Here is a 14,445-nt window from a genome sequence, read left to right as displayed (position 1 = left end):
GCTACACAGCTGGGACCAGAACTGCAACGAACCAACATCCCAGACAGGAAACATAGCGCTCCCAGCATTCCCTTTTACTCGGCTAGATAAGGTAACGAGCCATAGCAGCGATTGGATGGATGGAGTAAGCCACCTTGTTAGCAGCATCAGCAAGTTCACTCCCTGGGTACCTGTGTGCACAGGCACCCAGGGAATGAACTTGCTGACGCTGCTACGAAGGTGGCTTACTCCATCCATCTCATCCCATCCATCCAACCCTACTGCTCGCTGTTCAGTCGCTCTGCGAGCTGTCACTTCATTTGTGATCAGAAAGGTCATCTGTTGGTGAGTGTCCGTGGCTGAGAGTGAGGAATAATAAACTGCTTCCCATTAAGGCTTCAATGCGACGATGGGATGACCTCCTTCTGCTCGTAAGGGTGTAATGAAATAGCCCTTACTTGGCTCAGAGTGGGACACTGATGTAAGAGGAAGTAATGTGTCAATGGACAGATGCGAGACACAGCTGTCAATCGAAATTTTTTAACTGAATGTGTTTTATATGAAGACCCGAAGGTTGAACTGGTTCTTCCACAGGATTTTCCCTCTACTTTAATTGATAACAAGGCTAGTGGTGTTAGTGTCTTATCTGGTGTCAGGAATTCTGTGCAAAATACTGGGTGTGAGATCTTAAGTCAATGGCTGGTTATGTATTTGAGTCATTAAGCCATGGTTATTGGTCCCTTCTTTAACAGCATCTTTCCAGATATTTCATCTATAATTTTAGTTATCTTGCTGTGTCCCACTGGGATTTTATTACGGGCTTTTGTGAAGCTCACCTTCTTAGGGTTGCTTAAAGATTCCTGTGATGGGATCAACTGTAGTTTTCAAGTTAATTGATATCCCTCTATGGATTTTCAGAATCTCAGCGGTATGCTGTTGAGCGTCCTCCGCTGTAATCACTATCACCCTATGTAACAAACCACCACCACTATTTGGTTGTGAAGCCAGACTGACGATATACCATATACCGGTGAAATGTCCCCTTCTTTTGGCCATTCATGATAAGTACACTCTTCCACATTCCTTACATTCAATAACAGCAGATTCATGGATGGTTGAACATGATCCTCTCAATTGTGAAAGTGGTTTTTAGTTCCTGATTAAATGTTTAGCTATACTCGTGGTGGTGGTGGTGGTGGTGGTGGTGGTGGTGGTGGTGGTGGTGGTGGTGGTGGTGGTATTGGTTTGGACATCTCTTCAGTCTGTGACCCCCAAGACTAAAGTCATCGAAAGACAGCACCCTTTTTTTCAGTTTCTACATTTGGTCTCACCTTTCATGCCTTTTAGTGTGTGTTTTAACTTCATTATTTTATAGTTTGACTCCCTTGGCTGGATCAATCCACTTTTAGTGGACACTCTTCTTTCTGAGGCTTCAGCAAAAAAGAGTAACTCATGAAGGGAAACCTTCGAACACCTGGTGTACAACACATTGACAGCTAAATTGGTGAGATTGACAATGTGCACTACAGAAACGTTGGACACAGATGCGTGTGTTCATTAGCCTTACAAATTAGCAGCAACCCGTAAGTACTAGGAATTTTGACAAAATCCTGTTTGAAACCTGGAATTATTACGATGAGCAGTTCCTACACTTAGCATAACGCGAAAAGCATATCAGGAATCAAGGTGGGATGGTTTTAAGGATAAAACGTTCATCACCTTCATGGTATTGCAGCGCATGTTTCACTGCTAGAATATCAGGATGTTACGGTCGTTTACACTGATGGCTCTGTAACCATGGACAGATGGGGATGTGCAATACCTCATAATGGTCAGGAACAATAAACGATGGCAGGAGCTTTCTTTCGATGGAGCTGATAGCCATCCATTACGAGCACCACGTATTACTAAATATACCATCCTCTACCCTTTCAGAATTGTAGTGATACAGCTATTTCCTGGCTATTGATGGATAGTACTCCCATTACCGTGTAGTCAACTATTTACAATCTCTGGCATTTGTGGTGCTACGTGCTCACTTAACTTTGGGTTCAAAATTATTTCAGTATCAGTGGGACTCACCGACATTGGCTGAAAACTACTCAGCCAACATTCTGCTTCGCCATCCTGTACACATTGTGCGTATGAAGATACCGCTCCACGGACTCAGAGATAGAACATCTGGTGGGATACTGTGCCTTCTGAACTCTGCAGTATGAAGCAAACGGCTCCATGGCCTTACTCTTCGTCTTCCAACAAATCAGTCTAAAGTCGCCACTGTATCGATCGTACCATATTGGGTAATGAGCCATCCCTGGCAATAGTGGGCAACAGGGGTGCTGGTGCAGTTTGTGTGTTGCTTACCTCATGGGCAGCTATGCACTCAAGGGCAAACCTATTGTTCCCCTTTGACAGACACATTACCTATTGTGCCCCATCCCCTCCCACTCCTCACCCCTCAAAAAATCTCCAACCTACCCCCTCTCCCACCTGCTACAGGTACACTTCTAGGTCTGATTTGTTCGAAGAGCCCCTCATTCGTATCTGTTTGAACTACGCAATGAAATTGATCAATTATTTGACCTATCCCCTCTGGTAAACCCAACCCTCTCCCACCCCCACCCCCAGGAAATAGGTGGAAAAACTCAGTTGATCGGCCATTTGCAGGGAAATAGATTGCTGTGTATGGAATATTGTTTAAACAACTTGGATAATGTGTCGAATATTTTTTAACAATTTAGGGATTCAAGGCCATATATGGAATGTATGGAAATTGGTGCAGAGGAAGTCACGAAAGCATACTTTGCACTCTACACTTACTACCGCTTCTGAGAACTACGGTATTACCTCATTCAGACATCCAGGATAAACTTTAAGTACAATAACTTAATTACGATGGATTCATGGTGATTATTGTTACATAAACCCAGTGTGCTGAAAGAGACCGACAAAAATCTATTGCACACTTATAATAAAGCATTCTTTGTATTCAGGCTTATAGCAGGTTTCCAGATATGAAAATATTCCTTTTTGAAAATTCAGCTAACACACGTTAAAGGCTCTAAACAGGGCTATATCACTGTCACCATTCCTCGCACATGCAACAAACAAAATCTTTGTATGACGCTCTAACAGGCACTGTGTTTAGTAACTCAATTCCGCCATTTTAAACAACTGGTCCGTCTCGCGGTGATCCTCCTCCTCCTCCTCCTCCTCCTGCTCCAGTGTTAAACAGGTATGATGCTTAGCAACATGAACTTAAAAATTGGCTTAGACTACAACAGTTTCGCGGTTTCTCCACCTATCTGCTCCTCCCGTAAAAATACCGAAAGGTTTCGTGGAAGTGGTGAAATCGATAAATCGAAGATGCTCTCGGGCTTCTTTAAATTGTGATCACAATCTTTATTCATCGACAATGCTGGTGCAAGTGTGGACGTGCCAATTTTTTTATACCCCTATAACTGATAGAAATGTTATGGTGCTGCTTGAACGTAAATGTACCGTGGCTTAGGTTGCGATATAGGTTTGTGGAAAATAAACAATTCACGTATAACTTAACGTATATCTAGGCGTAATGGATATACCGGACGTGGTGAATTGTGATTCCAACGTAATTGGTGGCAGATTCATTTCGTAAACAGCTGCACAATACAGCAATTAGTGCTCAACTGGACTTGCTATAGTATACAAACAGGACGAGCAATATGGCTTTAACAATACGTCCCCCCCTCCTCCCCCGCCCCCCCCCCCCCCCCCCCATGGCACTGCTAAGTGTACCCTCGAATTTTCCTTGTAGTTACATTGATACTGATGTTGATTACAGTCCACCAACCCAGGTCGGTGATATCTTTCAAACCATTACATCCGCGGGGGCAGTATTCATTGTCACACATAGTACTGGACGCATGTCCTACGTAGCTCTTGTTTGAGAGAACCTTGATTGGATGCAACACTTTCCAGAAGCGCTGATTCGAGGACTGTCAGATAATGTCGTAGGCCTGAGGATAATCGAGACAGTGTGAGTGTAAGCATACCACAGTTATTTCGGGCACTGTACAGATATAAAATGCAACTGCACTGTTTGTGTAGAATGTGTGTATATTGCAGTGGAATGTTACAGTGGCTTATGTTGTGGTATGACCAGAGAAGTGTGTCCTATCGTGGGAACATAGAGATTTAGGGCTTCAATAACCATGAAGGTATGAGAGATTTCTACGTGGAAAATTATGTGCGCTAGAGATACTAAGATTCGTTCCAGAACCACAGCTGTCAAGAGGACACATTACCAGTAGACAGATCGGTGTCAGACTGCAGCAGCAATCTTAATATTTAGTTGTACTGATAAATTTGTTTCTGGCTCCCAATACTCTTGTGCGTATTCTATGTATTTGATGATCGGTAGACAACTTTGGCGGGGTTTAACTGTCGGTGCAATGTAGCGATCTGCACAAAATTTTGCCGCTGAAAGTCTAGCCCGCAGAAAACAATGGCGGACGGTGCTCCCACACCAGCGGCGGCGGCAGCAGTAGTAGTTTGATGGCTAAATTCAGTGACAAATGGGCAGTCACGTTAGGATCCTACGAACAATGCACCCTGTGCTGTTCTGGGAAGCACTGGAACAACTCTTTCGACACTGGACCGGCACCGCAGCTATGCGTCTTAGCGCCAGCGACGGTGCCTAGGTGAACATGTTTCGACAGGAATTTCTCAGGTGGCAAGTACGAAAGAGATGCCATCGCCTCATTCTTGCAAGATCCGAACTGACACATGTCACTTGGCAGCTGACGACCACGTTGTCACTTTGCGGGGACCGCTGGCGCATTCCGACTTTCGGGAAAGTGTGCATAGTCGGCAGCATTGGTGTCTGAATGTTTATTCGCGATCTTTTGTCTAAACTACATTCCATCGATTTCAGAGACCAATAGTATGCTGCGAGTTAAGAAAACTACCCCATACATGTGAAGAACATCAATTTCATTTGCATAAATTTTTTATATCAACATGGTGTTACGGTGTTAGTGGTACAATAGTTCGAGGGAGTGAGTGTGTGGGTGGATGACGTGGTGCAGAATAGCAGGGCAGGTGCAGAAGAATAGGACAATTTGCATATTTTTTTGTAAACGCAGTACAAGTTTTTAAGCTGGTGGGTAACAAGGAAAAAGCACCAGAAATTGCGTTCAATTCGAAAAGTGTATCAGAAAATGGTGGAGAACATAACTAATTACTTACGTTGGTACCAAAGGCGGTACAATGGTTTAAGGAAATTGGGATATCATGGAAAAGCACTTCAGTGCTGACAAAGGGCTAAACATTCGGTTAAGACACCCAGAGTACAATGACAAACATTAGGTAATGCGAAGTGTTTGCCCCATGGAATTACTTCTTAAGACATACAAGATTCCAAACAGCAGATAATTGATACTTGCAAGACGATTAACTTCAAATGAATCTAAAATAATGGCGACGACAGTCATTTGGAAAAGCAGTTCGAGAATGCCTCTTTGAAATGTGAAAATTTGATTGTTTTGAGTCAGCGTCATGTACACAATTTGGGCACACTGGTGATAGACTAGTACCAATAGATTTTTCCAAGTGACGTAAAGTATTTAAGTGAATATTTTGTACAAAGTCAAGGAAAATCAACTGCTACAGGTTCGTGATTTGGTAAGATAAAGAACACTTGGGTAGCTGAAAGTTGCGTGGACACTTCACATGGTACCATCTCCAGAAAGTTTTCCTGTGGGCTGTGAGCTCTCCAGGAATACGGAGTAATGTACATAACACCGAATTCTGGGCATTCACGATAATTAAGAAGATAGGTATCGAAGTAAAAGGACCTGAATGAGTAACGTTGCACAACGAACTTTCCTCATGTCCGCTAATCTTCGTGTAGAGGGAAAATACAGATGTTAGGAGAAACCATCCACTAGAAAAACCGGGATTTTATACCTCCGTTCACCATGTGGTAACACGTTCTGGGTAGCTCCCTGAAAAGCAGTGGATGTCCCTCAGATTTTCTGAGCAACTATCAATTCTGATTTGTGCTATTAGAGTTGATCGAATCTAGCGTTAAAAAGACGAACTGGGATATTGGAATAGCTGGTTCAGCCTAGCGACTAGTCGTTACGTACATAAATATTCTGCCGAGGTTCATTTGAAACTTTGTAAAAATGACTCCAAACTAACTTGGGACTGGAACGTCAGAGCACTTTGCTGCACACAATCCTTCTGGATGCAGAATGCCCTGGTCTTATTTCCGTCTACTTGCTGAACTACGCAGTAATTTTGTACTCTGGTTTTGCATGCAGTCCGTATCACGATGCTACTTTCTTACAAATGAAGGTGTTAAAGGTGGGAAATCGTGATACTCCGTAATTGTAGTGGCGACCGGGGATTTAATAATGACTATTAGGTGTGATTGTAAGTCAATAGTGCGGATTTGAGAAATGTGCGCCCGGTGCCGAGGTCCATGGTGACGATTTTGTGCACGACGTGATAGAGTGAAGAGTATTTGTATATTAAAGTTTGAAAATTAAAATTTAACGTAACCTGTCGCTTGGCTTGAAGATAAACGTAATGGGGAAGACTCTAGATACTTCGCGGCGTTTTTAGTTGCTTAATGCATCTGCTTTGAAGACATTTTATTGTGCTTGAACTCGTTACTGTTAATATTTAAGTTTTGATGTAAATTGGATGAATAAACAAAGATGTTTGATCCAGGGGCTTCGAGAGGCTGAGGGAATGTTGTGAAGAAGATCCAGATGGTTTCTGTGTGTGTCCTGATAAACTTTACGCTGAAGCAATGCAGTACGAAGAATATGGTGCGGTAGAACGTTGGTTCGACGAGTGTCCTGAAGGTCGCCATGAGTTGTGGCCTGACGGAAATGGACCACTAGATTATTCTCTTCGCCGTCCACCAATAATTCCTTCGGTGTCGCAGGTTGACACGGAACAGCCAAATAGCTATGATTGGTTGAAATGCACAGAAGCAATGCCGTTTGAAACACTCCCTGTCAGTCCCACCGTTACTCATTTGTTCAGAGACAGACAGGCGCAGCCGATTGTTATACAGTCGTCTTCACGTCCTATCTCTTCTGTAACATGCAAACCAGAACCGGAAGACTTATCATTACAAAAATGGACTCCGCAATCTGTCAGCAAGTACACAATGGAGAACGTACAAATTGTGCCCTCATCACGGTCGCCGCCTCCCGTTTCAGACATACTGCCTGAGACCAGTCTGTATGAAGGCAGTGAGCGTGTAATGAGAAATGCTAACCAGAACCATAGCTATCACAGTATTTGGTCAGCGAGGGAAATTGATGCGGCACAATCCCTGGTCTCCATGTTAACTTCAGAGGTGACCATACAAGTTGTCAACGTGGAGTCTGATAATGAACCTGTGCCTATGGATGATGACAGCGACATATCTCATGAAGCTATGCAGGTTGATGATGGTAGTGACACATCAGATGAGTCTTTCGTAGAAGTCTGTAGCCTAGGGTCATATGTAGCTCAGGAAGGTACTGCTGAAAGCCTGTCGGACCAGTCATCGGAGATAGAAGTTGTGAACATGACACCAGATGAGTCTATGGATGTCATGGACACCACTGAGCCAGACGATTTGGATTTGGGGATGGAGATAGACAGCAATGTTCCAGACATTGCTGCCGAAGTAGAGGTCGGCACGCCAATGGAACAAGAGGAAGAAGCTGTTATTCAACAACTGCAAGCAGATGTGACAACGGAACAAGTCAGCATCCTACAGCTGCCTGCTACACCTCCAGAGCCGCGACCAGCGCTTAGTGGACCGTGGCGTCCGCCATCGCAGCCACCGCCTGACATTTCCTTTCGTGATTACCCTGGGACGCGATACTCAAGGTAAGTCTAACCTACACCCATGTTTTTGTTGCACGTACAACTTTTATTATACGAAATGGTACAATACAATGTAATTCAGCAAGAATGTTTAAAATTTTTGTTACTAGAGCAAAGTAATTTTTGTTACTAGAGCAAAGTAATTTTGATTTTGGTTTAGACCAAAGCTCCTGCAGTACATAAGACAGCTTTATAGCAGACTGCGGTTAGTATGATTTGTCAACCTGACTTGCAGCTCGTCAGATGGTCTTCTGTGCTTATAACAGTGGTTTGGGCCAACCATCAAATTTAATTCACATTTCGTCCAAATACTTACCGTTTGTTCCAGTAAATATTAAAAATTTCAAAATGACCGCCTTGACACACTGATTGTTCCCACCTTCCCAATCATTCTAACAAGAATATTTTAGCAGTTATAAATAGAAACATTGAATTGTGCAGTCCTGTGCTATTTAAAAATAAAAACATAGATGCATGTGGTTGTGCAGTATCAGAAAAGTACACATACTCGAAATATTCAGTGTGGTGCCTTTAGTTAATAGGTAGCATACACCAGACTGGTGGTAGTCACGGTTACTGTTAGTTGATCATTTACAGATGGTGGTAGTGATCATGAAATCGTTTATAAGAAGTTGTATATTATGAAGCTGAAGCTGAGAAGCACAATTTGGCACCCTCATACTTTGAGGTTCCATTAGATCAAATTTTAGCACTGTCCATGTATATCGCCGTTACTTAATGTGACATGGATGTCCGAATGAAGGTTATGTAGTTCTTCGTAACACAGGCTCTGCAATATAGGTTTTAGTTGAGTTACCTGTAACGTAAACATTAAGAGGCAAACGGTCGTTCATGGGAGGTGCCTCTTCGCACAATGGGCCTAGGGGCCTTGGTCTGCCCTCTGGTTTACAGTCTGATCTGACCCATATGTTTGCCTCTCATACAATTACTTGCCTATAGCATCAGAAGTGAAGGCTACGATTTTGCCACCGCTCCGCAACTCCAGATGGACGGGCTTATGAGCAAGACGGAAAACCTTGAGGTTTAGTGTCATGACCCTCAGTTATGTCAGCTCCTAATGGTTGGCACTTTCCATATTCAAAGAAAATGTAGTTAGACAATGGGATGGATTGGGACAATTAAACTAATAAGGCTGTTTCGAGCCTTCGAATAACATTCAACAGATCGAATGCATGCTGAGATAGTCTACCATTCTCCAGATTACCTACATTTTCCGACATTAACATAAATACATGTGACTATCCAAAGAAAGTTACCTGTAAACAAACCTAGGTTTCCTATCGTACAGGTAACATCTAAGTGACCCCTCCCTCAGTGGTAAAAGTATCGAAGGTTAAGAAGAAGAAAGATATCTTCATAAAAGAAATAATTTTCGGAATTGGTAACTGTGCCTTCGTAACTAGTCGGGTTTAGTACTTCATCGTTAGAGTAAAAACTACACGCCAACCACAAAAACTGACTGCTTTAGATTATGTTCTCTTTAGTAGCTACATTCATAGAAATACACCTTAATAATTTTAGTTGTCTCGGTAACACCAGCTATAGTGCAGACTGTCCTACACTTCCACAGCTTCACAAAGCAGCCCTATTTTGATTAAGGGAGCATATGACTCAGCATCACTTCAAGCATTGGGGATGCTGGAACTGGTACACCGGCGTGGGGCGAGTCTTGAAAAAGTGCGTTTCAGACCAGCTCTGTGAAGAGCATAGGCATGGTGGCTGGGGCTCTCCATTAGAGATAAGCTGCCAACATTGCTACTTAAATGTGCGGTACACGAGTGCTGCCCCTATGAACATCCAAACGGTGGCCTTTCTTCAGGTTGGGACAGCCACCTGCCACAACAGTGGTGCAGGACGAGAACATGATAGCAGGTCGCATACTATCTCTGTTCTGAACTCGGTTCACCACAGTTGACTCTTGTCAGGAAGTGATCACATATGCCTCATGATGTGCATCCCGTACTCGGATATGTCACGACCTACTTGTTGCACCAAAGGATTCCGTTAGCACTGCAATTCTTCGCTACATGTTCCTGGCCATCCTTCATGCATTTTTGCACTGGAAATCACAATAAACTGACAGCCCTTCGATCGAAAGACGAATTATTTTGACTATACACATGCAAGGTGCAGTGAAATACGCTCCTTCCTGAAAAGATGCAAAGTATTCAGTACAGAATTGGCCACAGCTCAAGTTCTTTAACTTGCGTTCCTGTGCTGGTGAGACAGTCGTAGTAGGCAGTGACTCGGAGTAGTCTTCAGGCTGTCAACCAGTACCACACTGAGCACACCAATATCTGAAACGATCCAGGATCTCCATTCTGATCTCCATCAAGATGGACAGTTTGTCGTCTTAGTGTGGACCCCAGGTCACTTTGGGACTGAGGGAACAAACATGCTAACATGTTGGCAGATTTGGCTGCCAGCATGCCGACTTTGGAGATGGAGATTCCAGAAATATAGCTTTAGTCAACTCTACATGTTCATTTGTCAGATACTTTGAACAGACTTCGGTGCCATGATATCTCCAAACAGCAAGTAATAAATGGGAGGGTTGCCATATGGCAGTCTTCCCTTCATGCTTCTTGAAGGGAATCCACTGTCAGATTAATTCGACAGTGGCCTCACTTCACTGACCCATAGTCACATCCTAGGATGTGAGGATCACAACACTGTTCGCATGATAACTGATGACGACCCATCCTACTGGAATTGCCTTAAACATGATTATACCAGACTTCACGAGTGTGCTGCGACATACGCGACAATCTGACGCCTTTTCTGTACTGTCATTGATCATCCTCGATACCACCTGCTTCCAAAGGCCTCTCAGTAGATGTGAAGTGGCTTGTCATCAAATACGTGAGCAGAGGTTCTTTCATCTGCTTTAGGGAGCAAACAACTAGGGTAATAGCTCTTTCTATGAATCTGTGAAATTTGAATAATAAACTAGGGTTCGATACCCTAGTATTTTAAATGTTAATTATACTTATCAGGGTACTATTAGTTGAGGACTTATCTAAATTTACGATTACCTTTTATATACAAATCGTTCTCTGGAAAGTATTCCACATAAACACGTACGAAGTCTTCGTATATTTTTTTCTCGACAAATTTAATTAGGTAAGAGTACTAACGGGACATTTTAATAAATAGCCGAAGCTCTTCCTCACATAGTTTTAAATATAGGGAATCGGTGATTGTGACTGCCTCTCTTATCCTATTAGTTCAGATTCCTGTAGCTGCTCCTGAGCTTTTCGCGCGTTCATCAGTGTTTGGGCTACCGTGTCCTTGTACGGGAGACGAGCAACGTTCGTTATTTGTTTGAAATTTCAGAGCCCTATTTATGTATGGTACCCATTGCTTTAGTTACCATGAACTCAACGTCGCAGTAAGTTTTTCTATGCCTAGATCCATTGGCCGATGTATTTGCTTCACCTTATCGGACAATATTCTATCTGCAGGTTCACATTCTGCCACATCTCGATTTGCAGCGTACATTAAATCATGCTCGTTATAGACATTGTCAAGCAGATTAATCCTCTTATCACCACGAGCCAGGTGCTCCTTTAGTTTCGTTACAGGTCCACAGGAATTGTGTATGGGAAGATGCTCAGCTGGTAGTTTATAGAGAACACCACCACCACCACATCTGCTGACAACGCTTCCTAGCTCTCATGAAACTCAACTGCACTGTCTGAGGATTGTGCACCCTGTTACAATAACAGTAGCGAGTGTTGTCGCATCTGTTTTGTAATTCTGCAAAGCGAAGCTTCCACTTACCCGCTCCTGTGATATCTTGGGAATCGCACGCTGTACGAGCAACATGCTGGGTTCGGAAATGTCCTCTAATTTTTCGGTGTAAGAACAGTAATTTCTTCTCCGTCACAGCCGGCCGGGGTGGCCGAGCGGTTTTAGGCACTACAGTCTGGAACCGAGCGACAGCTACGGTCGCAGGTTCGAATCCTGCCTCAGGCATGGATGTGTGTGATGTCCTTAGGTTAGTTAGGTTCAAGTAGTTCTAAGTTCTAGGGGACTGATGACCTCAAAAGTTGTCCCATAGAGCTCAGAGCCTTTTCATTTTCTCCGTCACTGTCCTTAAAGATCTCAATGCTCGAACTTTTCCTCTGTACCTCAGGAAAAGTAAATATCTGACCAGTTACGAAGGTAGGAGTTCCCAAACTGAGTTTCTATTTCGAAATATGCACGAAATCTCTTGCTTTGGACTTCTGCTTCCATTGATCTGCCATATTAATCTGATCGTACGCAGTATTCAGAGGTCCATTGTCATGTACATAAATAGGTCTGTTCCTAATCATTCGATGTTCAGTTACATTACACTCTCCAATAATTTGTGGGAGAATGTCTACCCTTGTTTATGAGTGACACAGATTAAGCTGTGTGCACATACGCCGGCAGAGGCACGCTGAAAGGCGGCGGCGCGTGAGGCCTCTGAGGCAGGAATAAAGAATCTATGTATATCAATAAGTTGCTGGACAGTATATTGGGGGGGGGGGGGGGGGTGGAGGGGGATGCGCGAGGTGCCTATAACGAAACTTGTACTCCTTAGAAAAAACAATGTTATTTATACATTTAGGTGCATTGCGAAGTGGAGCAAGAATTTGAAAAATAGTCCTTGTAAGTAAGCATCAAACTCGGCCTGTGTGGCATTATTGGCAGTAGCGTGCAACACCAGCATGGGAATTTCCTCTGTAGGCTCAACCTTGCCAGTCCTAGTACCCTTCAGCGCAGTGGGTATGCAGCAATTTACACGCTCCTCGACTTGGTCCAGTGTACAGTGTAACACTATTTTTTCATCAGTGTCTGTACACTCATCATAAGCAGCTCTCAGATAGGGGTACCAATGGCGCTGTCTTTATACAGAAATCTGTATATAGCATAGTAAATTTCTTCACACTAAACACCACTCGAATACTTTAAGTATTGTTTCACACCCGCTTCAAGTTAGAATAAACTTAGTCTCAACATAAAAATAAACTATGGAGACTTCACAGCCTACCATTGGAATGTCAGTTGGTGTGTGGGAAGGATCATACTCATAACTCACCTTATGTATAGAACACAACGTGCTGCTCATATATTGCCACTCATACTATAAATATTGAACTTCGGATCAACGCCAGACATTTTAGATTTCAGTAACCGCGGCGGTCATTACCTAGATTTTGGACCAGATTTACTCATTTGGATCCACATACAGTATCGTTCGATGTTCTGCCGACCAGTCGTACTGTCCATGAGGTACTTGACTCTGGTTCTGCGAGATGCGACAGCTGCTGCAGTGTTCTTGCACTAGAACTGAGACGCTAAGTTCGATGAATTGTGAACCCCCCTCTGGCTAATAATGTTTCGGCATTGTGGTCCATAGTATGTGGGTTTCCTTATCCAGCAGTTACACTGCCACCAGTTATGGGGGCGGAGCGCTGCTGGAACAGTAATAAATTGTAAGTATATATTCGAATATTTAGTAACAGTAACATATTACTACTTACTGCCATTTATAATAGTCACATTACTCTTATGCCTGGGAGCGGTGGCTGGTGCTTGATACTGCAACTTAATCATCCTCTCCCTATGAAGTTCAGACCTCTAATGGGGAGAGGGGCTTGGGCTGCTGGATTCAGAATTCAGTAAAGGGAGTGGAGGGGAGAGTTAGATTGCTATTGGTTCTTTGGGTTTTCCTCCACTGTACTGAGCTCCAAATAGCATTTTATGTCACGTGTTAACTATAGCAGAACTGCTTAAGACTTGTGGGGGCGGGTTCGCCTAGGAAGCGTTGATAAGTTCCTGATCGTGCCTCGGTGGAGAGACCTGGGGATCAAAAAGCTCAAGTGGGTAACATGACACTGAATGCGATTTTTACGTGGGAAAAGCTCACCTTACCATCTTAAGGACCTGTCAATCAACCCTCTACTTGTATCGTCATCTTCGATCATTTATGGAACAAAAAGTCCCGTCGAGAGGAATTTGGTCGCTGATAGCTGCAGCGCCAGTTATAGTAAAGAGCGCCTGTGTCCGTGACCCTCCAGCAGTCCTCCTGGAGCTCTATGCAGCAGGCCCTGGGACCAATTTTGTAGTCATCCTGTGGGTGAGGAACTGTTGCTGCTCGCCTTCACCCTTCACCCACACTGAGAGCGCTCCGCTCTGTGTGTAAAGGCGAGCAGTAACAGTGGCTCACCCACAGAATGTGTTCCCTGCGTGCAGTCTAAGAAGCGATTGTTGGTGCCTTGGTTGTTGCCTTCCAGAAGTTGTGTGTGGGCACGTTTAATGCAGACACTGCAAAGTGCGAACTCAGGCGAGGTGATCAGCCCAGTGACTTGACTGCTGCTGAGGCGAGGCCCATGGGAAATATGGCCACGCAATGGACATCAAACTAGTTGACTTGCCCGACGTACATTGAGTGCTTGGATACGTCTGGTGCCACAAAGAAAATCGGTATATCAATAGTGATACCTGTTACTACCTCAGTGTTTTGTTACCGATAGTACGAATGTATTTAACCGTGCAGGTACGAAGTATTAAACTAGTCTAAAATAGTAACTCACT

The 14,445-nt window shown here is 43.7% G+C and overlaps 1 protein-coding gene across 1 annotated transcript in view; it reads left to right on the top strand.

The window, feature by feature from the left end:
• The window catches only part of LOC126299301 (uncharacterized), a 56,273-nt gene that overhangs the window by 30,894 nt on the left and 10,934 nt on the right, over window positions 1-14,445 (top strand). The window contains exon 4 of the mRNA XM_049991099.1: window positions 6,700-7,860. Coding sequence (XP_049847056.1) covers window positions 6,700-7,860 — 1,161 coding nt within the window. The remainder of the gene's footprint in view (window positions 1-6,699; window positions 7,861-14,445) is intronic.

The sequence above is a fragment of the Schistocerca gregaria genome, chromosome X (genome assembly GCF_023897955.1).
Source record: "Schistocerca gregaria isolate iqSchGreg1 chromosome X, iqSchGreg1.2, whole genome shotgun sequence".
In the NCBI taxonomy this organism is placed as follows: domain Eukaryota; kingdom Metazoa; phylum Arthropoda; class Insecta; order Orthoptera; family Acrididae; genus Schistocerca; species Schistocerca gregaria.
The sequence above is the reverse complement of the archived record's forward strand: the minus strand, read 5'-3'. Positions and strand labels throughout refer to the sequence as shown.